The sequence below is a fragment of the Arachis hypogaea genome, chromosome 15 (assembly GCF_003086295.3).
Source record: "Arachis hypogaea cultivar Tifrunner chromosome 15, arahy.Tifrunner.gnm2.J5K5, whole genome shotgun sequence".
NCBI lineage: Eukaryota > Viridiplantae > Streptophyta > Magnoliopsida > Fabales > Fabaceae > Arachis > Arachis hypogaea.
The window spans coordinates 11,421,821-11,446,801 of record NC_092050.1 but is presented as its reverse complement, the minus strand read 5'-3'; the positions used below and the strand labels follow the sequence as shown (position 1 = coordinate 11,446,801).

General features: G+C 36.4%; 4 protein-coding genes across 5 annotated transcripts; 3 read left to right on the top strand and 1 right to left on the bottom strand.

The window, feature by feature from the left end:
* The first annotated feature begins 5,184 nt into the window (after nt 1–5,184).
* LOC112749358 (uncharacterized) lies at nt 5,185–7,022 on the top strand. Its single transcript, XM_025797616.3, has 4 exons — nt 5,185–6,037; nt 6,141–6,243; nt 6,332–6,513; nt 6,608–7,022. The coding sequence occupies exons 1-4, from the start codon at nt 5,385–5,387 to the stop codon at nt 6,879–6,881; spliced, it is 1,212 nt and encodes a 403-aa protein (XP_025653401.1). The 5' UTR covers nt 5,185–5,384; the 3' UTR covers nt 6,882–7,022.
* Nucleotides 7,023–7,480: 458 nt separating this feature from the next.
* LOC112747890 (syntaxin-112) lies at nt 7,481–12,939 on the top strand. Its single transcript, XM_072217730.1, has 8 exons — nt 7,481–7,714; nt 7,798–7,925; nt 8,013–8,084; nt 9,122–9,181; nt 9,572–9,666; nt 9,866–9,935; nt 10,047–10,160; nt 11,792–12,939. The coding sequence occupies exons 1-8, from the start codon at nt 7,678–7,680 to the stop codon at nt 12,713–12,715; spliced, it is 1,500 nt and encodes a 499-aa protein (XP_072073831.1). The 5' UTR covers nt 7,481–7,677; the 3' UTR covers nt 12,716–12,939.
* A 482-nt stretch (nt 12,940–13,421) lies between these two features.
* On the top strand, nt 13,422–14,894 carry LOC112749352 (pentatricopeptide repeat-containing protein At5g66520). The gene has a single exon (XM_025797608.2). The coding sequence runs from the start codon at nt 13,422–13,424 to the stop codon at nt 14,892–14,894; it is 1,473 nt and encodes a 490-aa protein (XP_025653393.1).
* A 65-nt stretch (nt 14,895–14,959) lies between these two features.
* Nucleotides 14,960–17,951, bottom strand: LOC112749353 (putative glucose-6-phosphate 1-epimerase). Of its 2 annotated transcripts, none has more exons than XM_025797611.3 (10): nt 17,615–17,951; nt 17,408–17,527; nt 17,206–17,319; nt 17,070–17,121; nt 16,646–16,783; nt 16,421–16,519; nt 16,114–16,211; nt 15,598–15,705; nt 15,429–15,510; nt 14,960–15,253 (listed from the first exon to the last, which is right to left on the bottom strand). In XM_025797611.3, exons 1-10 carry the CDS (start codon nt 17,665–17,667, stop codon nt 15,188–15,190), a joined length of 930 nt encoding a protein of 309 aa, XP_025653396.1. In that variant the 5' UTR covers nt 17,668–17,951; the 3' UTR covers nt 14,960–15,187. The 2 variants fall into 2 exon arrangements, with proteins under 2 accessions (XP_025653396.1, XP_025653394.1); XM_025797609.3 differs by having other exon boundaries at nt 17,408–17,533; nt 17,615–17,936.
* Between the last annotated feature and the right edge of the window lie 7,030 nt (nt 17,952–24,981).

Genomic DNA, 24,981 nt, shown 5'->3' with positions numbered 1-24,981 from the left:
TGAAAATGGTCCTGATGCTCTGTCACAACATCGGCTAATCAGCTGTCGGTTCTCGATCATGTCGGAATAGGATCCATTGATCTTTTTGCGTCTGTCACACGCCCCACAATCGCGAGTTTGAAGCTCGTCACAGTCATCCCTTCCCAGATCCTACTCAAAATACCACAGACAAGGTTTAGACTTTCCGGATCTCAGGAATGGCTGCCATTAATTCTAGCCTATACCACGAAGGTTCCAATCTTAGATTAGAAACCCAAGAGATACGCATTCAAGCCATTGCTAGTAGAACAGAGGTGGTTGTCAGGCACATGTTCATAGGTGAGAATTATGATGAGTGTCACGGATCATCACATTCATCAAGTTGAAGAACGAATGAATATCTTGGAGAAGAAATAGACTTGAGTTGAATAGAAAAACAATAGTACTTTGTATTAATTCATGAAGAACAGTAGAGCTCCACACCTTAATCTATGGTGTGTAGAAACTCCACCGTTAAGAATACATAAGAACAAAGTCTAGGCATGGCCGTGAGGCCAGCCCCAAACGTGAAAAGGTCTATCAGAGTATGAGTAAAAGATAGACTGTATGAAAATACAATGGCAAAAGGTCCTATTTATAGAGAACTAGTAGCCTAGGGTTACAAAAATAAGTAATTAATGCAGAAATCTTCTTCCGGACCCACTTGGTGTGTGCTTGGGCTGAGCATTGACACTTCCATGTGTAGAGACTTTTCTTGGAGTTAAACGCCAGCTTTTGTGCCAGTTTGGGCGTTTAACTCCAGCTTTTGTGCTAGTTTTGGAGTTAAACGCTAGAATTCTTGAGCTGACTTGGAACGCATGTTTGGGCCATCAAATCTCGGGCAAAGTATGAACTATTATATATTTCTGGAAAGCCCAGGATGTCTACTTTCCAACGCAATTGAGAGCGTGCCAATTGGACTTCTGTAACTCTAGAAAATCCACTTTGAGTGCAGGGAGGTCAGAGTCTAACAACATCTGCAGTCCTTTTTTAACCTCTGAATCAGATTTTTGCTCAGGTCCCTCAATTTCAGCCAGAAAATACCTGAAATCACAGAAAAACACACAAACTCATAGTAAAGTCCAGAAATGTGATTTTTAAATAAAAACTAATAAAAATATAATAAAAACTAATTAAAATATACTAAAAACATACTAAAAACAATGCTAAAAAACGTATAAATTATCCGCTCATCACTATGTCTTTCTCATCCACGTATATTGCTGAAAATATTATTTTAAGCATACGTTACTCAAATTCAGCTAGCTGCATGATTGTTTCTTTTTTCATACGTCAATGCAGATAGATATATTTGGTATGGATCAATATATTTGGAATACAAAATTTTATTCTTACATAAATGAAACAAAGTGGATGATAATCTATATTGTTACGTCTAACATTTCCATCTCCAAGAATGACTATACTATCCTTAGGAGGAGCCGTGACATTTTGCATGTTGTGACAATGTTGTTAAGAAGTATCCAGCAAAGCAATTAGAGCTGACATATGTATAAGGAATCCCTGCGGTTTCGGTGGCCCTCCCAATCTTCACTTTCTTCTTGTAAAAGCTTGCAGCCGATTGGACCGCATCATGACGGTCCATATCGACCCAATTCTATTGGGAGGAACCTCTAACAATACAAGAAGAAACAAATTATGTATGTTCTTTCCGTTTAAAAAGTCAAGATCACATGATTTAGGTACCTTGGTGATCCCAGCTTCTTTGATTGCGTTTATGATGTTCAGTTAATCATTTATTTGATGTATACCCACAGTGCAGATGACAACATCAACTTGCTTGATTGCCTTAACAAAGCTTGCATGATCACTTAGATCACCCTACACGGTAATCACATATTAACAGTACTATGCTGTTTGGACTTTAACAGTACTATGCTGTTTGGACTTTAATATGAAGTAGCTATACAAATGAGTAAAAGAAAAAATGAGATGGTACTAGTAGGTGATTGGAAGATACAAACATAAACAAGAGTGACTCCATAACTTTTGAGGGTGAGAAACACTGCTCTCCCCTAACCAAAGCAATCGTGGGGTGTCCTGCTTTTGCAGTTGCCTCAACTATGTGTTTTCCAAATGTGTCCTGTGCCTTTAATCAGAGTAAATATTAAATCCAGTCTCTATCTATTATAAGATAAAACGAGGCGATTTTTGTACAAAAAAAATAGATTTGTCTTAGTCTTTGTCTCTATCTGTCATGAGTCGTGACAATTCTTCTGTCATTTTTTGTTACCAAACTTAACAAAAAAAATCTATGTGACATTTAATGTTGCTGATGTAGACGCTAAATTTCTGTTAAGTGTCATGCTAGCGAATGGACAATACTCAAAAATCGATTTATTTCTCTATAGACAATGATAAGAAGTTAGTTTGTCTTCTTTTATCCACAAAAAAACGATGTCATTTCAGATACTTCACTGAATCAAAACTTATGTTATTTGTGAATGATTTATCTCAGTTCTCTCATTCATCTTTCAAATCAACTAATTGAGACTTCATGATTCACCAAACTCATCAAATAGACTAATAACTGTTATAAAAATTCAACGATTAAAAATAGTGTAATATCAGTAGAGACAATAATTATTGCAAACTCGGAAACTATCATCAAAGCTTTTTTAATTTGTACCCACTCCAAGTTTAAAGCCTCTTAGACCACTTAAAAAGAATTGATATTGAATAATTTAGATTTTAGTATGGATACTAGTTATAGGACTTAAGAACATATGTTTTGTTGTTTAAAACCTCTCACTCTTACAATATTTTTAGTTTAGGGACAAATGTTTTGATTTTTTTTTTTTTGTCTTAAAATCATGTTGTTACCAATATTATGCTATCATTAGGTGTTAACTTATTAAAGATAGATTCCTTCTTTATTATCCTTATCAATATAATATATGAATATCTATGTTTTCTTTGAAATTAGAAAAATATATGTTAAATATATTAATTTACTACTTTGTTGCTTTGCACAAATGATTGTTTTATTTTATAGAAGAAATTTTAAACATTAATCATAATAATCTATTTTTATTTATCTTTATAAGTGTTCAAATATTTAATGTCATCCCATAACATAAATATAACAGTAAAGAACGCACAAAAAACAAATATGCACGAAAAAAGTTACTGTCGAAAATACAATAATAATCTTCAAAAATTTGTTAATTAAAGGTTTAAATTCGTATAAGAAAACAAATCTATCACTGAATATTTCTCCTACAAAGATAAATCGATTTCTGATCATTATTCATAAAAAGATAAATTGACTTTTGACCATTTTTTATTCACCAACATATTTAATAGTGACTTAGTGTCTACATTAGTAATATTAAGAGTCCGTTTGAAAACTCTAGAAGTAGCTTTTTTTAACTTTTGACTTATGAAAAGTAGTAGTATTAATGTTTGGTGCAATTTTCAAAACCAAATTGCAACTTTTTAAGAAGTTATTTTGGAGCTTACAGAGAAGTTAAAAAAAATGACTTCTCTCATAATACTTCTACTTTTCATTATATTTATATAAAATAAGCACTTTTAGAGTTAAAAATTCAAATACAAAATAACTTATTTATAAGTTACTTTTAACATAGTCATTTATTGTTTAAGTTATTTTATCAAAAGAAACTTAATTAAGTTGATTACCCAAACTGGGCCTAAGTGTCATGTAGATATTTTCCCTTAAATTTAGTAAAAAAAGATGGAAAAACTACTATAACTCACACAGGAAATGGACAGGAATCGAAATAAATGTATTTTTTCGATAAAAACCACTTTGTGCTATTTTAGGGTCGATACAGATCGAATTGGGTCTCTAAAAAAATAAAGGAAAAACTACCATTTGTATCCATGAATCTTGCGAACGCTGACAAAAGTACCCATCAAACAAGAAAATTAACGTTGTACCTATGAAAGATGAATTTCGTGTGACAATAGTACCCAAACCGTGATTTTCGTTGACTTTTTAATAAAATTTCCAAATTACCCCTTATATCTTCTTCCTCAAATTCCAAATTTCACAACCCTCATCCTTCGTCTTCCTTCTCTGCTGTTGCCAGCCACCATACATGATCTCTTTGGCGCTTGAGAACATTAGCAGCAAGAAACTGTTGTTGTTGGATAGAGGCGAGTTGCTGCTGCCTCTCGCGGCGCTTGGACGCGGGAACCGAAGTGCTCTTGACATGGGTTTGGCAATCGAAGCCACGGCTCTTGCAGCATGTCCTGCACCGCATGTGAGGGCAATCCTTCTTCGCCTGGTTCCTACAGTCCTAGCAGCTAATCTCACCTGCTCCACTTCCTGCTCCACTTGCTGTTCCGCTTCCCACGGCCGACACCGTCACCAGGAAGGCCGATCTCGAAGGTGACTGATCGTCGGACACGGTGGTTGGACCCACTCCTAGAGCAGCCGCGGAGCTGTAAAGATCTTGGTGGAAGAGAGGCCTTGCTTGAGATATGAGGTCGTGTTCCGGTTGGTGATGATGATGATGATGGTTCCACAGCTCCAAGCCACCTCGGTACGAGAAAACGTCTTCATTCTTGTACTAGTAAAAGGTGTCGGAGGGAGAAAACATCTTCATGCCTGGTGGCTGGCAGCAGTAGAGGAGGAAGACGAAGGATGATGGTTGTGAAATTTGGAATTTGGGGAAGAAGATAGAAGGGGTAATTTGAGAATTTTATTAAAAAGTCAACGTAAAATGAAAAATCACGGTTTTGGTACTATTGTCACACGGAACCCATCTTTCATGGGTACAACGTTAGTTTTCTTGTTTGATGGGTACTTTTGTCAGCGTTCGCAAAATTCATGGGTACAAATGGTAATTTTTCCAAAAAATAAAATATTGGTTTCTGGAGCACACACAAAATACTAAATTTAGAAGTTAGTACTTTTATTAAAATCTGTCGCATACTTAATAAATAAAAAAATATCAATAATAATTAATTAATGATTACAAATAAAAAAAATTTAGTGTCCAAACACTCTTCCGCAACCAATGAGTAATAGCTCAAATGACATAGTTTCCCCATACAGTCTCCCCATACTCAGCTAAGAGGTTGTGGGTTCGAGTATCGTATCTTTGGTAAAAAAAAAAAAAAAAAAAAAAAAAACACTCCTCCGCACAAAATTCTTAGAGATATAGAATTACAGAAATACACAATTACACATACATGTCACTTAGTTTGGGGCATAAGCATGGAGCATATACTACCAGAGTAATGATCCATCCTTGGATGGAGAAATATGGTCCGCATTTACGATGAAAATAAAGCTGCTTCAACATTCGATTGAATTTCGATCAAAACAGTGAAAACGAAACAGCACAGCAATATCAACATCCTCTAATTCGGCAATGGAGGCTCATATGAGGATCCTGAACCCCTCAATTCTTGGTCGCCACCTTCTTCAGAAAACCACTTCACATTCACATTCACATTCTCTTCTCCATCTGCCGAAATCAAAACCCGCTCTCCCTTTTCGTTATTGCTACCACCGTAACGCAACACCCATAATCTGCTCCTCTCAATTTCCCACCTTTCCAAATCCAAATCCCAATCCCAATCCCAATCCCTTCACCTTCTTCTCCTCTCTCACCGCCTCCCAAAACCTCAACTTTTCTCACCCTACAAATAATGTCAGCCCCTTCCTCTCCCGTTCTCATGGTGGCGGATTCGTTTGGAACCCTGCTTCGGAGAACAGGATTGGGGGAAAGATGGGATTTTGCGGGGCGGAAGGGAGGGTTACGACGGTGGTGTTGTTGGGGTGGCTGGGAGCGAAGACGAAGCACCTCAAGAGGTACGTGGAGTGGTACAACGCGCGTGGAGTACACGCGATGACGTTCGTGGTTGATGTGAGGGAGCTGCTCTCCTTCGACCTTGGGAGGATACTTGAGAGGCGAATCTCTGCGCTGACGGATGAGCTCATCACGTGGGTGTCACGTGACGAAGAGGATGGGAGACAACGCTGTTTGGTGTTTCACACTTTCAGCAACACTGGTTGGTTTACGTATGTATGTCCAATCCCATTCCATTCCCTCATGATTTCACTCTTGTTGAGTGGTTACATTACTCATTGTTTGTAAATTCGTTTCTTTTTCTTTTTATTACAGTTATGGTTCCGTTCTGGCGAGAATGCTCGATAGACAGGATCTGATGGATAAGATTAAAGGATGCATTGTTGATTCTGGAGGAGGAGAACCCTTTAATCCACAGGTAACTTGATGTGTTAGTTCATTGTTCTTGGCTTTGTTGTTGAATTATCAAATTGAATATGGTGAGCTATTGTATATTGATCTTGTAGGTATGGGCTGCTGGTTTTTCTGCTGCCATATTGAAGAAGCGCAGCTCTTCGACCCAAGCCACTGAGACTGAAGTTAACACATCAACCATTCAACAAAATGAACCTTCAAGAATGGAAATCGTGGTCTTGGCACTTCTAGAGAAATTGTTCTCATTTCTATTGAAATTGCCTGATGTGAATCAGTGAGTCTCTTCTCTCAATGCCAATGTTTCTTGGTGATTCTTGTTGTTCTAGTAGTACTATATATAGTAAGCTAATTTATCGTGTCCGAAACAGGAGGTTAACAAGGGTTGTGAATGTGCTGTTGAAGGAGCAACCTTGCCCTCAGCTATACCTGTATAGTACCGCTGACAAAGTGGTTCCGTACCAATCAATAGAAGGGTTCATTGAGGAGCAAAGGAGGATGGGAAGGAGGGTAAGGTCCTTCAACTTCGGTTCATCCCCTCATGTGGATCATTACAGGACTTTTCCGGACTTGTATTTATCAGAGGTTACTGATTTCTTGAACGAGTGTTTTGCAACAGCCAACAAGACCACTTCCATATCTTGAGAGTCACTACCTTTCAAGTGTAAAATTATTTGCTTATTGGTTAGTCCCAAGTGGAATTTATTTACTTTGGCTATATGAACATGTATGCAACATTCAAAATTTCAGAAATAGATCGATTCTTTTGATGATTGATGAAGAAAATAGACATGGCAAACTGATAGCAGAACTTGGGTGGTAGACTTGAAACAAATTGATTAATTGGAATATTGGTTAAAGGTACTAACATAGTAACATTTACATCAACATCATCTCCACGTAAGGCATTAAACTCAGCTGTTAAATGTCAGTTTACTGGCAGGAATAAATAAATCGTAAAATGTCTTAGATTTCTTGACATATATTACCAAATTACAAAACAATCCATGATCAGAGTGTTAATCGGACACCTAATGAAGTAGGAAGATAAAAATATAGGTACCGATGCAAAATATTAGTAATATGATCTTACGATAAAATGTTGAATTGAGACATATTCCTAAGCAGAATTGGGGGATAATTATGTAATTGTAGTGAGGGACCACAGGTGAGCTGAACATTCTTGTTGTGCGGCTAAAATCTCCCGCACGTTTCGGTAGTTGAATCTGATTTTCTTTAGGTCCTAACCATCAAGCGTGTGGCAACATTTAGATACATAACAACGCCACAGGTATTCTCACCTTTAAATATTGGCACGCAAATAGTTGTACCGTATGGTATTCTCACCAACCACCGTGCTAGCTCCTTTGACGGCCGGAGGAATTACCAACCTAACCGGAAGATCTGGACCGTTGTTTTCGAATCGCACGCCTCTGCTGTTATGTTGAACCTGCAGCAGAAGAAAAGCGAGGCTCATGGTAAGTGACACTAGAACTAGAAATAGTTATGTTTTGAAATCAGCGCAAATGGTGCCTCAGCATTTTCTTGTTTTGAATTTAAGCTCTTCCAATGGCCGCTCAAGATGATCCCATGCTGCTTCCCACCCTCTCTCCCCCCAACACCTACCAAGCTGTCGTCAACGGCGGCACCTTTGACCGATTGCACGATGGCCACCGCCTCTTCCTCACCGTCTCTCTCTCTCTCTCTCTCTCTCTCATTTAGAAATTTCCAGTTTATATATCTATGTCATGTGAAATGTTGAAACTTTTTTAGCAGGCTTCAGCACAGTTGGCAAGGCACCGGATTGTGATCGGAGTTTGCGATGGACCAATGCTCGCAAAGAAGCAGGTTAGCCTTTTTTTTTTTTTTTTTCATTTTACGTATATCATAATGTTACTCTCGTAGTCTCGTTCAAAATTGATTAGCTTCCTTCTCTGTGCTGAACTTATTTGTTTATTTGTGTCAATGTCCAAAATTAGATTTTTCATGTACCTGCCAGTAGTATAATTGCAGCTTCAATTTTATGTTTTAAGCTGTGTATCCCACCCAGTTCCCATCATGCTGTGGATTACTAATTTTTAGTATTACAGTTCAACCAGTTCTTGATTTGGATGTGTTTATGTAACATTTAACTTTTTTGAACCGGCTGATTTGTTGCAAGTTGGATTCTTTTTATCCTATTAGTTCTATTGAAAATGTGAATTTTTTCTATCTGCTCCACACTGCTGTGTCTTCAATTTCAATCAGGTATGGTTTGTGTTGCAGAAAGTCATGGTTGAAGAGCCTCCAAGACATGATCATTCATTAGTTGAGACTTGAGTGCTAAAACAAGAAAGAAACAATTAGGCTTTGATTTTTTCATTTTTATTTTTTCCCCCTCTTTCAGTGTCATCTTCTCTCACTGAACTCTTGTAGCTTACTATTGGTGTCTGAGTCAAATTATTTTCGGATTGCTCAGATTAATCAGAAGAGTATGTCTGAATTCAAATTCCAGACAATATATTCATTTTCAGTAGTCAATGTGCAAAATATAAAGTAGTGAAACTGAGTATCATGCTACAACTGACTAAACTGTTAAGTACTTCAATTTTTTGTCTCTTGAAATTTTTTTGGTAGAGAAATTCAGTTTTGAAATTTGGGAATTATACTTTTTTTACAAAAGTTTCTCTATTAAATTGTATAGGAGCTCATTGATTTAAACATTGTATAATGGAGCTTGTTAACTGGTAATTTCAACTATAAGATGAAAGATCAACTTATTACCGAGTTATAATTTTTGGTGTATGGATTTTACTCACAAAAGAGCCTCTTTCCCTCATCTCTTCAGGCTTTGCTTTTGCTTTTAGGTTTGAAGTTTCCTTATATGATCCTTCTCTACTTTGCAGTTTGCTGAACTGATACAGCCTATTGAGGAAAGGATACACAATGTTAAAACTTTCATAAAGGTACAAAGGCAATGTTTTCCTTATGTTCTTACACATAATTTATCAAAAATAATCTCCTCTATTTCATGTACTTTTCTTTACCCCCCCCCCCTTCTCTCTCTCTCTCTCTCTCTCTCTCTCTCTCTCTTAAATGAGCATAATTATTAGCCAAGAAAAGTTTACCCTCTTAATGATGGATGAATTTATTTATTATATTATTTTGTTGACATATGCATGTCTATTTTAAGTGGTGTGTCTTTGTATTGTTAGTTTCTGAGGGTGGATGGAAAGAAAATGAATGATGTCCTAATCTACATCCATCCATCAGTTGCATATCATTTAAGATTTATTTGAAAGAAAAAAATATCTTATATAAATTTTTATTTGAAATTGGTATGCAAAACCATGCAGTCTATCAAGCCAGAACTGGAAGTGCAAGCTGTACCAATCACAGATCCTTATGGGCCTTCTATCGTGGATGCAGATTTGGAGGCTGTGGTTGTAAGGTTTGTAATCTGCAAGGTTGTGTTATGCCAGTTTTATTTGTTGTTTTCTGATCTTGATCATGATCATAGAGTGTTGCTCTGATAGAGACTTGAGCAAGTTCATTACTATCATAATTTTGTGAATTCTTTTAGGTTTCTAATAATTGTAGCATAATTTTGTGAATTCTTTGATACCTGACTCATGTTGGTTCTCATACAGCAAAGAGACAGTACCTGGAGGATTAGCAGTAAACAGGAAAAGAGCTGAAAGAGGCCTTTCACAGTTAAAGGTATAGCTGTTTATTTATTTATTTATTTTTTGTCACCATAGAAAAAGTAAGAAACTAATTTGTCAAAACCTTTCTATGACATTAGAAATTGTTTCTATGTATCATATGCAGATTGAAGTTGTAGATTTGGTCTCTGGAGGTTCGGGTGAAGTTAAGCTGAGTTCATCAATGTTAAGGAAGCTTGAGGCTGAAAAAGTCAACCAGCAAAGCACAATATCACAGACTTAGAAACAAAGAATTTGTTCAGCTTATACATATATTATTTTTCAAACATTGTTTACACTGCCCATGATTGCAACATGCAAGTTGTTGTTTCATCAGAGTTCAGAAAATGGAGGAAACATTTTAGGAGTGGGGAAAATAGGGAGAAACTCGCAAATCCTTGAGAAGGAAGAACTTTTCTCCCTGCAGATAATATTTGTATCATTGAATTTATTTAATGAAATGTGACTATATATTATTTAAAGGCGAAGATCATATACGGTGGTTTATTTCAAGCGAACGTTGATTTTACCCATTTTAATTATGAATGTTTTTTCTCTACTAGAATTAATTTTTCTATTTTCTTTAAAGTATCTGATAAGGTAAAATTAATTAATGATGTTGGTGCGTAACGATTAACTCGTGTAATTTTGTTCTTGTCTCGTTTACTGAATTTTCGGAATGGGAAAGTATGAGGAGCTAATGGAATATTTGTATAATGTGTACAATGGAGGTTTAGGGAGTATTAGAGATATAACCATTAGTGTTACCTTTTTTCATCAGCTGAAGCTTTTGGGATGAGTGATATCATGATATGGTATTAGAGTTTTAGATCCGAAAGGTCAAGAATTCAATTCTTGGTGAACCCAAAAATCAGTTTAAACTTTTTGGGAAAATGTTTATTATTCCTAGTATTCGGATGGTTATTCTAGATAGTCACATTGTACAAATAGTCCATTGTCTCCCTAGTGGGACTCTTTCAGAATCAATTTAAAAAATATTTTTCCACTAAGTGTAATCTTAGTATATTCACTCTCTTGCAAATAATTTTTTTTTTCTAAATAACATATGATTGGATATAAATCTAGAAAAATTTCAAAAACGCTAGTTTAAAATTAGATCATGATGGGAAAATAGTTTTTTTTTTTTTAAATCAAGGGCATTGACCGCTTGGCGGTTGAAATTGTAACAGTTACGTGAAGAGTGAAGAGTGAAGAGGAGACTATATTATAGGGCAACGGATACTTTTGTTTCAGAATTACAAATTAATTTCAAAATTTACTCACATATATGCATGCGTTTGTTTTTGTTTAACGAAAACAGACTCAAAGTTTGAAAATTGCATTCAAGATTGTCACTCAAGTCTTATAGCCACGTCCCTTCATCAAAGGTTCAATCTTCTTCTTCTTCTTCTTCTTCTTCTTCTTCTTCTTCTTCAAAGTGCATGGCTTTGTTAGACACCATCTCTTAAGTTTTTTTCATACATGCTGTGTAAAAATTATTTCTGAGACCGCATTTCTCCATGCATGGCGCTAAAGATTTGATTTTTGATGATCGATTTCCTTAATTCTTGGCTCTCTGTGCATTGAAAATGGCTGTTGGTTCTCATTTCTGATTTTGTTATCTTTGTTCTTCTTAGATCACTTTGGGCATTTGCTTCATGACAAGAACTTTCATCCATTGAGAAACTGTCTCATTTCTTGAATCTGTCCAAGAGGGTATGCTTCATTTTCTTTTCATGTAACCTAGAGCCGTTCAAGTTTCTTGCTTTCTTCCTTAGATATTCTCATTTGGTTGTTATTGTTTTGTTTCCATTCTTCATTTAAATCATTACATTAATTCTGTAGGTTTTGATTTTCTTTTTCAGGTGCTGAGTTTTGAATTTTTTTTCAAAGATGAATGATCTGATGACGAAATCGTTCTTAAGTTATGTTGAACTGAAGAAACAGGTCATGAAGGACCTTGAAAATGAACGTGATATTGAAGCAGGGCAACTCAACCCCACACAACTAGAAGACCCTAATCTCACTCAGTTCTTCCAAGAAGTGGATGCAATCAAGGTTGAAATGGAAGAGATCACCAATCTCTTATTTGATCTTCAGCAACTGAATGAAGAAGCAAAGTCCACACACAGTGCAAAAGTCCTCCGTGGACTAAGAGACCGCATGGAATCTGACATGGTTGCGGTGCTTCGCAAGGCCAAGATCATCAAGGCAAGGCTTGAGGTCCTGGACCAATCCAACATAGCCAATAGAAATTTATCAGAGTCCTATAAAGAGGGTACACCAATTGATAGGACAAGGAGTTCTGTCACAAATGGTTTGAGGGTCAAGCTTAGGGACATGATGAATGAGTTTCAGTCCTTGAGGGACAAGATACTGTCTGATTACAAGGAAGATTTGAAGAGAAGGTACTACAGTGCGACCGGCGAGGTTCCGAGTGAAGAGGTCATGGACAAGATGATCTCAGGGAGTCTCAAAGTTGAGTTTTTGGCTGGGAAAACAGATGCTGACATGGGAACTCAGGTTAGACATGAGGCTGTGATGGATATTCAGAGGAGTTTGAACAAGCTTCACCAAGTGTTTCTTGATATGGCTATTCTGGTTGAGACACAAGGGGAGAAATTGGACAATATTGAAGATAATATGGCCAGTGCTGGTAACTACATCCATGGTGGAACTAATAGTCTTTACTATGCCAATCAGATGAAGAAGAAGAACCATAAATGGTGGTGCTGGGTTTGTGCTGTTGGGTTGATTGTGCTGTTGGTGTGCTTCATAGCAATGTTGACTTCTTGACTGGAGTAATTTTTTGAGGAGAGAGGTTTCGAGTTTTTGAGACTGTAAAAAGCTCTTTCCACTTCCTCCTAATGCTTGGTTTTTTCTAGAATTGTGGGAATAGGTTCTGTTAATTCATTCAGATTGTTGGAGAATTAAATTTTCATATTACTAGTACTCTAGTAGAATTCATTGACAAATTTTGGAAATTGGAACCTTTTAAATGCATCTGCTATTTACACTTTTTACATGTTCTGTTGCGCTTTCAGTGACCTTTTTCCCTAACTTAAATTTTGTGGTGAAATTACAAGTTAAACCTGCAAAACGCCAATTATTCTTATTACTACAGCACCTTGTAGAACCCACCTTCTTTCCTTTTGTTATTTGCAGTGTGTTTTGTAGGAGATTAAAAACGGGATGAATATGTTAAGATAAGTTACCATATACAAACTTAGGTGAAGAAAATCTTCCTTTTTCAATAATATGAAAAGAACTGTCTCAACAAATGGTCAATAAACGACACTAGGTACATGGAAGCAGAAGGAAGTCTAATTTTTTTAACTCTTATCGTCTTAAACAGGATATTCTATTCGGTCTACAAATATCTTGTGATCTTATCCCAAAGCGGTGCTGGCAATTTAAAGCCACAAATTTAGAATGTATTCTTCCCTTTTCTACAATTTCTTTCAACTTATATTAGAAGGACAATTCCCTTCCTTAATTGTTAATGGTGGCTATGCTGCTAATGCAACCCAGTGTGGAGCAGAGCCAGGTTCTGCTTGAGAGGTGTTCAAGCTTAAAAGAACTGAAGCAGATTCATGGCCAAATACTGAAAAATGGCACCATGATGCATGAGATGACAGCCAGCAGGCTCTTTGCTTCATATGCATCAAAAGAGTTTGGCAACTTGTTCTGTGCTCGTATGCTCTTTGACAGAATAAATTCACCTAATATTGTCATGTGGAACACCATGATCAGAGCATACTCGAACAGTGATGACCCGGAAGAAGCTCTGCTTTTGTACCATAAACTGCTTCACCATTCGGTGCCTCACAATGCCTACACTTTCCCTTTCCTTCTCAAAGCATGTTCTGCACTCTCAGCATTTGAAGAAACTTCAGGCTATATTGCATTGGCTCGCATCCTATTTAACCAGCTTGCAACTAGAGATATTGTTTCTTGGAATACAATGATTGATGGGTACATAAAATGTGGAAACTTAGACGTGGCTCATAAGATGTTTCAAGACATGACACTGAAAAATGTCATCAGTTGGACAACCATGATTGTTGGTTTTGTTAGGAAAGGCATGCACAAAGAAGCACTGTCTCTCTTTCAGCAAATGCTGGTTGCCGGCATCAAACCTGATCGAATAACCCTGAGTTGCTTGCTTTCAGCATGTGCAGGCCTTGGTTCATTGGAGCAAGGAAGGTGGATTCACAACTACATCAATATAAATGAAATAAAGATAGATCCAGTTTTGGGTTCTGTTCTTATAGACATGTATGCAAAATGTGGTGAAATGGAAAGAGCCCTACAAGTGTTTACTAACTTGGAGAATAAATGTGTCTATGCATGGACAGCAATAATTGGTGGCTTTGCAGTCCATGGGAAGGGTAGAGAATCCCTAGACTGGTTTACCCAAATGCAGAAAGCGGGAATCAAGCCAACTTCCATAACTTTCACTGCGATTTTGACTGCATGTAGTCATGCAGGACTTGTTGAAGAAGGAAAGTTCATGTTTGATAGCATGAGTACTGCTTACAACATTGCACACTCTATGGAACACTATGGATGCATGGTGGACCTTCTCGGTCGCGCAGGGTTGTTGAAAGAAGCAAAGGAGTTCATAGAGTCAATGCCCTTCAAGCCAAATGCTGTAATATGGGGCGCACTGCTCAATGCCTGCTACCTGCACAAACAAATTGAGCTTGGAAAAGAGGTTGGCAAAATTCTTATTGAGATGGACCCTGATCATAGCGGCCGCTATGTTCATCTGGCAAGCATTCTTGCTGCAGCCGGAGAATGGAACCAAGCAGTTAAAGTAAGAAACCAGATCAAACATAGGGGACTGCTGAATCTTCCAGGATACAGCAGCATAACACTAAATGGGGTTGAACACGAGTTCTTTGCTGGGATTGGATCCTCATACCCACATATACAAGAGATATATGACATGCCCAATATTATTGAGGAATAGATATGATACGTTTGGGAGGAAGTTTAGAGGAGAATAAAATGGAAGTAATGAAAATGAGAAGAATGTAGTTTTCCATCTTGTGGAAAGAAAAATTATCTTATCTTTTATTTTCATCACAAAGATGTTACAGATGCAATGAGATTTTTCTTTTTTGAGACATGACCTCTCTCAAAACTACATAAACTCCTCACCACCAGTTACACTCTTAGTAGCTCGGGAAATTATTAATACATAAGGTATTGTTTACAAATCAAGACAAAAAATATTTAACAATAAAGAAGCTCAGTTGCGGTTCAAGCAATGCTAAGATGCTGCACAGCTGTCCAAGTTTGCTCTGGCTCTAGCTGGACCCTTTCAATCTGAAACAGTGATAGCATAAAATTAAAATTCGTAAGAGTCAACTGGGAGGCTTGAAAACTAGAGTCAGTAACCAGAATGCTCAATTTCTGAAGGATGCTCACGCATATGTTCAAAAACAATTGTCCATTTAAACTCAATAACCATTGAACCCTATTTAAAAGCGTAATTCATTACCTTAGCATTTTCAACACAAACAAAATCTTTGTAACACGCTTCCATTTGAAGATGTGGATTCCACAACACAGCATCTGACCAACTACATGGGCAAGAGCCAAAGGATCATAAGCAAGAGACTTGGGAAAACCAAATAATAAAATTATGATAGAAGTTGCAAATTACATACTTTGTATTCTTGACAGATATTAAATCACCCAAGCCATTGTCAAGTTGTAACTCATCAGGAGCTCCAAGATAAATGCAATCTACAAATGCCGGGAAAGTGACCACATCCCTGCATTATAAAGATTATTGTCTATTTTGCAAACTTACAAACTCAAAGCTAAGATTTGACTGGTCCTTATTCAAGGCAATTCTGGTATTAAATAAGTTATATTGACACAATATACTTGTCTATTAGGAAAAAGGTAAAAATTGGCCACTAAGTGGATGCAATGTTACAGAACTCTAGTTTAAATTCAGGCAAAATAAGGGAAATAAAAGTAGACCTTAGGTAAAAAACGAATGTCATTGTATATCCCACATGTAAAGATAGTTGAAGATACTCAATAGCTAGTGCAGATTTTTATCCAACCTTTGGACTAAGGAAAGCAACTTCAGTAGTTTCATTCTAATCTCGTAGCAAATAGTACTATGTTTTATTTCTTTATAAGAATTCACAGACAGAAAATAACATACAGACCTTTCTTCTGTACCCTCCACTGGATTTTTAGGATCTGGATCTTTGTTCAGTGTTTTGCATCCTTTCAATCCCTTTACTGATGCACCACTCACAGAAGCCTGTGTGACAATGCTAAAATGATTATTTCTAATTGTAAGCAATAAATTGAGTCAAAATAACTTGTATTAGAAGAATTCTAATTAATTAAACTAATTATTGAAAGGAACATAATTTTCATTGGATTGGACACTTAATTTGAACTCATAACTCGGGAAAATCCTATACAAAATGATAATGATGACATATAAGAACAGATATAAAATCTTACACTAAAATACGTGTGCAGGGCAGTAGTAAATGAAAATGCCTTGTTGTCTGTATTTTTAACTTTTAACTCAGTCGAAAGACTCTTAGAATTAAGTGTGACCTGCAAAACAGGAAGCACGAAATTTTATCATCAAGCAGGTAATGAAACATGTCAAGAATGAGTACTAGCAGTACGGCAGCATTGCAAAGGGGAGAGAACTCTGGTCAAAGAAAATAAGCCCTTGACCTTGAATAAGGCATGGAAACCGAAATCCCACATAGCGCGACTATAGGAATCATCCTTCAGTTCCAGAGTAACAGCAGGATCTCCCTCCACATTTTCAGAATCAGCAACGGTCCAATCCATATTCCGTGCAAATCCATGCTGCCAAGAACTCAAGCAACCAAATTTAGTATACAATGGAATAGAAGAGCAGTATAGTCAACAAAGCACTCATGATTTTACCACAAAGAAGTGTGCAGAACCACTGTAATTCAATCAGACTTTTTGCATCTATCTAAAGAAAATCATCTTAGAAAAAACAGAATACATGTATACTCCTAGAGCCCATCTAGTCTGTGCTATAGTTCATTCAGAACACACTCATTTCTTACTTTTCATACAGAATAACATGGAGTACAAGAAAACAGAGTTGATTAGAGGGTGATACCTGCTGAATTGAGCCAGGACCAAACTGAGGAAAACAATGTGGGATACCTCCACTGCCCCAACAGAAAACTAATCAGTATACAGCGAAAAATCGAAACTATATATGGTTTTGCATGAGGGGTGTATGAATAGAACACCTGATTGGTTTCTTCTTATTGAAAACAGCATCTGGGCGAACAAAAAGAAGGTCCTTGCCAGCGGGAAGTTTCCAAGAGGTAACACACCCTCCATACAAGTATATCTCAGCCTCACTGCAACCAACAGACTTGAATTCAGATTCAAGCGAAACTGAAGAGAAAAGTTGATCAGAATTTTGAAAGAGTTACATGTATGACGTACCTACCAGAGGGTGAAGTAAGAACAAGTTTAGGCAAGTTTCCTTGGCCTTCAGTGAGTTGAACTCCGGAAGAGGTGATTGTTTTGTTGCTCATAGTTGCGAATGCCATTCCTGCTGGGTATCTGCTTCTACACATTCCAAAATCCAAACTTTATTAGATCATTAAGAAATTACGGACGAAACGAAATTGTATGCTAGAGTAATCTAACCTGTTGACTCGACTAATGTTGGGAAAAGTGATGGTGTTGACGGAGAATGCCATGGATGATGGATGCTATCGCTAACTGGCAAATGAATCACTTCAATTCTTCGTCACTCGACCATCACTATTTATATTTCGTATTATTATTATTTTCAGCTGAATTTCTTATGGTTGTTGTGTTGTTGCTATTTGTTAATGTTATCTGTGCCTGCGCAAATTCGGATATTCCCCTATTACTCAATTGCCTCTTCTTCCTCTTGGCTCCACCATTTATGTTCCAAAGGGATGCGACAAGATTTAGCGTGCCACATGAATAATCTCAGGACCCTAGATTTCTCGAAATTAAATACTAGAATATTTATGATTCATTTTATTTATTTAAAAATATATTTTTAAAAATTTTTATATTAACAATAATGCTAGGACCAAGACGGGTTCAGCCAGAAATAGAAATGTTCTCTCCATGTTTTTAATACTTGGAGAGAATAAAGTGTGATCTCTCACCTTTAATTCTATAAGTGAGACTAAAATTAAATAGGAGAGAGAGCAATAAAGAATGAGATTAAACACTAGACACCATCCAATTTTTTTTCATTGGAGATGATTCACTCCCGCCAAAAATTTGCCAATTCTTCTTGGGTTGGGTCTTCAAAATCCACCTCATTTCAGCAACATCCCAAAATTCACCCAGGTAAACAAAAATCACCCTAACCAAACCCTATCCTCTCTTTTCACCGTTTCACTGCAGCAGAATTTGAAAACCATCCACGGCCGGGCCAGAGTACAAGGATCATCGGGTAAACTTCTCCTCTGCCTTCATCAGACGTCGCGCCTCCGTCCACCACGTGATGGCAACAGTCGGCAGGTAGACCGCTCCAGAACGCCGCGACGCTCCCATCTCCTCAACGTGCTTCTTCGCGCGTTAATTGGAGCTTCCCCAATCTCAGCCACAGGGATGTCATTCCACCCAGGTACGAGGAACAAGGTGTTTCTCCTTCTTACTCAGGGCAGGCCGCTGCTGCTGTTGCTGCATGTCGGTGTTGGCAGTGCCGTTGAAGCCTCCCTGCTCTGCTCCGCCGAACGCAGTAGGACGTCCCCTTCTCCAACCTCGAATTCCCTTGCATGTCGGTGTTGGCTGTTCCTTTTTAAAAAAGTGTCACTTTGTTGAGTGTGGTGACTACACAATACTTGTTATTAAGGTAAGACAAGATGAAAATATGTTATTACTCGTATGAATCTTGTTGTTCTTTTTTGGTATAAACACTAGTTCATTGGCTTGAGCTACTAGATATTTGTAATAGGGCTTGTCTTGTGAATTTATAGGCTTAGTAATATCAATATGCTTTGTCACATTGAATAATTTTGATTGAATTATAATATATGTTCTAACTATTGATTAATTGCCTTAGAATTTGTCCTAAAATTCCTTTATTTTTGTCAGTTTAGCCTCAACTTGCCTTGACTTGAATCTAGTTTTTTAAATTCTTATCAGATATCAGTTTTCTGAACTAGAAAAACTCACTCTAGTGATTGTTTTCTTAATCTGTGGTTGGGTAGCACAACAACAACATTAATCCTTTTCTGCTTAGGATATATGAAACTAAACTTATAACTATGATACTGTGATAGAAATGATTTGTTGTTAACATGCCAAGTAATGGACTAAGTTTACAATGAGTGTTGGAATTTCTTGAGTTGCTCCACACACTTGTTACCATACTTTCAAAAATGCCTTCAAACATTGCCATTTAATTAGAATTATATGAAGAAAAAAGATAAAACAAGAATGAAATTAAAAAAAAAAGCAAAAGGTTCAAATAATATTATTTATATATTAACATATAAATTAAAAACATATACTTGTGAATCATCAGTTTGACCATTTTCTAAAGCACTATAGTCAACAACATTGAAGCTAGCGTTTACACCACTATAAATTCTTCGAGTGCAAAAATATGGTAAAAAAAATATGAATGTTAAAAGTAGGACAAAGATTTGGCTTTTCATTTTTGAGGCAGGGGAGAAAATCTAAGATGGTTTCATATGGCTTAATATCTTTCTTTTTGTAGGCAACTTGAATGTTTATGCAAAAATTTACGTCACGTATTTTTTTTGTTAAACAAATATATGCTTCTTTTTTATACCTATATGAATGATTCTTTTAAAAGGAATCATCATTTAAGAAGGGAATTAACTTTGAAGTAATTGAATCCATATTGTACTTATTGATTCAATTGTTGTGACTTATGAATATTTTTATAGTTAATATATAATAGACTAGATGGCTATTAATCTATTGCATACACGTTGACCATAAATGCTTTGTTTTGCTTTCACTTTGCAGGGGCATCCTGAAGAGGCGAGTGCAATATACAAAAGGAAAAGTCTAGGGGGCCAGCAACTTTTGTGTTTTTTGGCCAGCACTTAACCATCAAAACAAAAGTGAGTGATCTCCCACCATTAGATGTAATCTCACACCATTAAAAACACTATTGATGACCAATTGATGGTTACAAAACACTAAAATTGCTGGCCCCTAGCATTCCTCTATACAAAAATCTACATCAGATGTTTCTTATGTTAAACAAATGGATGATTCTTTTTATACTAAATGGATGATTCTTTGAAATGAATCATCATTTTAGGTGGAAACTAACTTTGATGTAATTGAACATATATTGTACTTATTGATTCAATTGTTGTGACTTATGAGCATTTTTATAGTTAATATATAATAGGCATAGATGGCTATTCATTTTTTGCATACACCCTGACCACTAGATAATAAATTTAATCATGGAAGTAATACTTGTCTAATAAGTTCATCACTAAATAGTACCAAATAGTATGTTGTGTATGTGGACTCTGGAGTCCAAAGTTCAAGTATAATAATCGCATAAAGCAAATAGTGGGTAAAAGAAAAACTGTCAAAACACTTTGATTGCTCTTGAAAAAGCAAATAACCAGATACTGTTGTTGTTCTTTTTTTTAATCTTTTTTTTTCCTTCTTTAAATTTTGTTAAACAAGCATTAGGATAAAGACAAAAAAAATTTTTTTTCTTTTATGATACTTGTATTCACTATCAATTGAATCATCTTTGTAGTAAAGAATAAATACAAGTAACTTCTGTTAGGTACCTAATTATTTTTGCAAAGATCTAAGTGGATGTTACTTCTGTTAAGCATCAGGATGTTCCTTTTTCATACTAAATAGATGTTACTTTATCAGAAGCCATGGTAATGAAAAATAAAAAAAGCTTATTCTACATAAGTAACTATAAATTTGTCATCATGCTAAAATGCAATGAAAGGAATCATGATATTCATTCAACTTATCCATACAATTTGCAACACTGTCGATACAAGAATTCATCATGACCAAAAGTAATACAAAAAGAATAATCCATTTAGTATAAAAAAAACATCTATTTGTTTAACAAAAGAAACATCTGACGTAGATTTTTGCATATTGCTTTCGCCTCTTCAGGATGCCCCTAGAAAGTGAAGTTACATCGTTTAGTAAACTTTATATTTTGTTAGAGGGAGTGAAGTTACATTGTTTAGAAAATGGGTATATCATTACTATACAACTAGCTAAACAAAGAATAACTTTCTAGTTGCTACACTTGGATCACGTCTCTTTCACTTCATCCAATTCATCAACTGTTTCAAATTCCTTTTCAATCAGTTCAAATTTATCAATCATTTTAAAGTAGACTTTCTGCAATCATCCATCTCCAACCACAAGCAAAGACACATATGCAGCCATAAGCAAAGAAATTCTATCTAAAAAACAAAGAAACAGCCATCTAATGACAATTATAAAAACAAAGAAACATCAACAATCATATACAAAAAAACATCTACTTTTAAAAATAAAAGACACAATTATTATTCAACCTAAAATAATCTAATATTTGAATATAGTAAATATTTATAGAAGCAGCCCAATGCATATAGTGCCATTTCTTTCCCAAATTTGGCTATAACTGTCTCCAAAGTAAATATAAAGTCCTCATCCTCAACCTCATCCATGACAAGTGACTAATTCATAAAGTTTAAAGGACTAAAATAAAACTTTAATCTATTTGTGTGCTTGATAAACACAGAATACAAAAGATGACAAGAAGTACTAGAATAGAACTCCATCCAAATCAATATTACCTTGAAAAGAAAAAATTGCCAAAATCCTTCGATCATTGTGATGGTATAGTGTTTCTTTCACTGAGACAAAAATATTATATGCTTTATGCAGCATCTTTGAGCTTCTTGGTGATGGTGGCAAGAATATTCTCCTGGTGGAATGCTTGCAGCAATTCAATCTCAGAAACCTGTCTTGTTCCATCACTAGCATAAGTCCCTGCTCCATAAGGGCTTCCACCACCTTTCACTTTTTCCATCTTGAACATGCAATGGCTGAACGTGTATCCGATGAGAACATATATCATTCCTTGATGTGCCAGCATTGTTATAGCAGTAAGGCTATACATAAATCATGACAAGTTTGATCAGCAACTAATAAGTACATACTACATAGTGATATCTAATAAGGAACAGGGTTAAGATAAATATCAAAGCTTGTTTTCTTACGGTGTTGTTTCTTGTCCATCGCCTTGCAAACTGGTGCTGTAGAAGAGTCCAATAGGCTTGCCTACAAGGCCTTGTTGCAATCAAAGAGGTCTAGTTTTGTCAAGAAAATCCATGAAATAGGCAGCCTTCATTCCGAACCACGTGGGAAAGCCAAAGATAAGGCCATCAGCTCTATTGAGCATATTAGGTTCAATGATTGGTAAATTACTCTTTGGTGGTGCATTTAGCCATAAGCAAAGACACATTATTCAATCAAGAATATCTCAGAACCTATAAAAAATATAGAAACCAAGTAAACACTATCAATAGTTATTAAATCAAAGATTAAATGTATTCAGTTAATCCCCAACATCCACCTTCATTCACAAATGCATAATAATTAATCAAATTTAGAAGAATGAATTATTCTAAACTAAATCCTGATTACTAAAACCTAATAAAGAAGGCATGGAGAACCCTAAGTGAAAAAGAAATAAACTGTACAAAGAAAGAGTAACACTAAAAAGAAACTACAAATTATCTCAAAAAGAAATATCCAACACTATAAGAGTTTAATTCTCAAAACAATATCGATTAAAAACATAAAAAAAAACATTCATAATAAAAAACACAAGTTAAACTAAAGTTCTAAGATGGGAAGGAAAAAAAACCCAGGTCGCTGGGGAGGAGACGCGGTTGATCGACTGGGGTACACGTCAAGGCGGAGGTTGCTGCGTCGTCGGTGGTTGCTGCGACAGTGGAGGAAGCCGTGATAGGAGTGGTGTGCGGAGGTGGCTGCGGCGCGAGAGGACGATGCCCGCGCTGTTGAACGGTGGTTGCCGGTGGCGCTCCTTCCGGAGCTATTTCTGATTTCCTTCGCGACGGAGGAGAGGCGGATGTGAGGTGTCGCCTAATGGCGCGGTTCTGGGTGTCGTGGTGGCTGTGCCAATTGGAGAGGAGTGTGGAGGGTGCGGCTGTGGGAGTGGGAGAGGAAAAGAGGGGAAAGAGTTTCTGTCCGTGGCTATGAAAATGAGAGAGAGAAAAGGAAGAGTTTCTACCCTTTTTAATTAGGATTTATTTAATCAGTTTTTAATTATTCAAATTTAAATTTAAAAAATTTAAAATTAATTATTAAATAAAGTTGTTTAAAAAATTGGCCGATTATTCTTGGTTTCATATATTTTTTCTTATATTAATTGAACATTTTTTTATTCTTAATTTAAAATTTTAATAATTTAAAAATAATAAAAATTTTATATATTTTAATTTGAATAATTAAAATTTTAAATTTTATTTTATAATTAAAAAAATTAATTTGATAATTTCTAATTACTAAATTAAAATACTATTTGAAAATAAATTGTAAGTTGATGAATAAATGATATTTTTATATATAGTTATTTGTTTGATTTAAATTGATTTTTAGTTATTCTATTACCCTAAATTTTATTAAAATTGCCTAAACTATCCAAACCCTAACCCTAAAACTCAACATACACAACTCTAACCCTAATTTCTCTTCTCAGTCGCCACTCACCCCCCAAAACCCTCACCCATGAAAAAACAGAAAAAGAAAAAAAAAAGGAAGAGAGAAAAGGAAAAAACCGATCGGGGAGGGGAGAAGAGAGAGAGATCCGAGAGAGCAGAGAAGAGGAGGGAGGAAGAGCGTCGTCGTCATGTCGCCACTGCGCCATTGTCGCGCCCAGCTCGCCGCCACCGCATCCTGCTACTGCCGCCGCCGATCTGTCGAGCAAAGGGAAGGGAGACCACGCCACTGATCTGTCGCCACCGTTCCATCGAGCTGCCGCCGCCATCGCACGAAACAGGGGGAAAGACGGAGAAGAATGTCGCGCCAGATAGGAGAAAAAGATGCCGATCGCCGTCGTCGTTGAGCCCTCGATCGTCACCGTCGAAGGAGCTCCTATCGCTGTTAGAAGCTGCCACCATGGCCGCCGCCCTCCCAACTACTGCAGTGGTTGTTTTCTGTCGCGTATGGCCACCAGGGAAGTTGTTGTGGCCACCGGAGGCACCTCCGGAGCTGTTGCTACTTGGTTCAGTTGTTACTTCTTAGTACGGTAAGCATTTTCATTTCGGAAACCCTTTTTGTCGCTGTTTTGTTATCTTACGCTAAGGTTTTGTGGCGTTAATTGCTATAAGATTGAGTTTTGGTTATTATATGTTACGATTAGAGTTGCTATGGGTAGATTAATGGAAGTGGTTCATGAAGTGTTTTGAGTTGATTAAGGAGTGTTTTTTTAACATCCGATTATATTCTATATTATTGTATATACAGTTATAGTTTTTCCTCGCCTTTGTTACTATATTTGTAAGAGGGATAGGAATTGTAATGATATGTATGTATGTATATTTGTAAGTTTCTTGTATAAGAAGTTTTGTATGTATATGTATCTATCTTATGAAATTGTGATTTGAAATGGATTATATATGCAAGTTTGATTGAAATAAAAAGTATTTCCGGTTTTTCAAAGAAAACAGCGATACGGTTTCAAGTTAAAAACTCATATCTTATTATTAAATATATGGGAGTCGTCATGATATTCTCACTATCAGAATGACGCAGCTAGAAGTGTGACATTTTGATAGTGAGGGTATTACAATTATGCTCCATAAACTAGTCGGAAAGGTATTTCTTTTGTTGTTGAATGTGGTGTGGTGTTATAGCTCCACAAAATCTCAGGGATGAGCTTGGCCCATTGCCCTTTGGCGTCTGCTAATTTTTTTTATAAGGCCTGCAAAATGATTTTGTTAGCAGCCCCGGCAAGCCCATTAGTTTGTGTGTGCTCA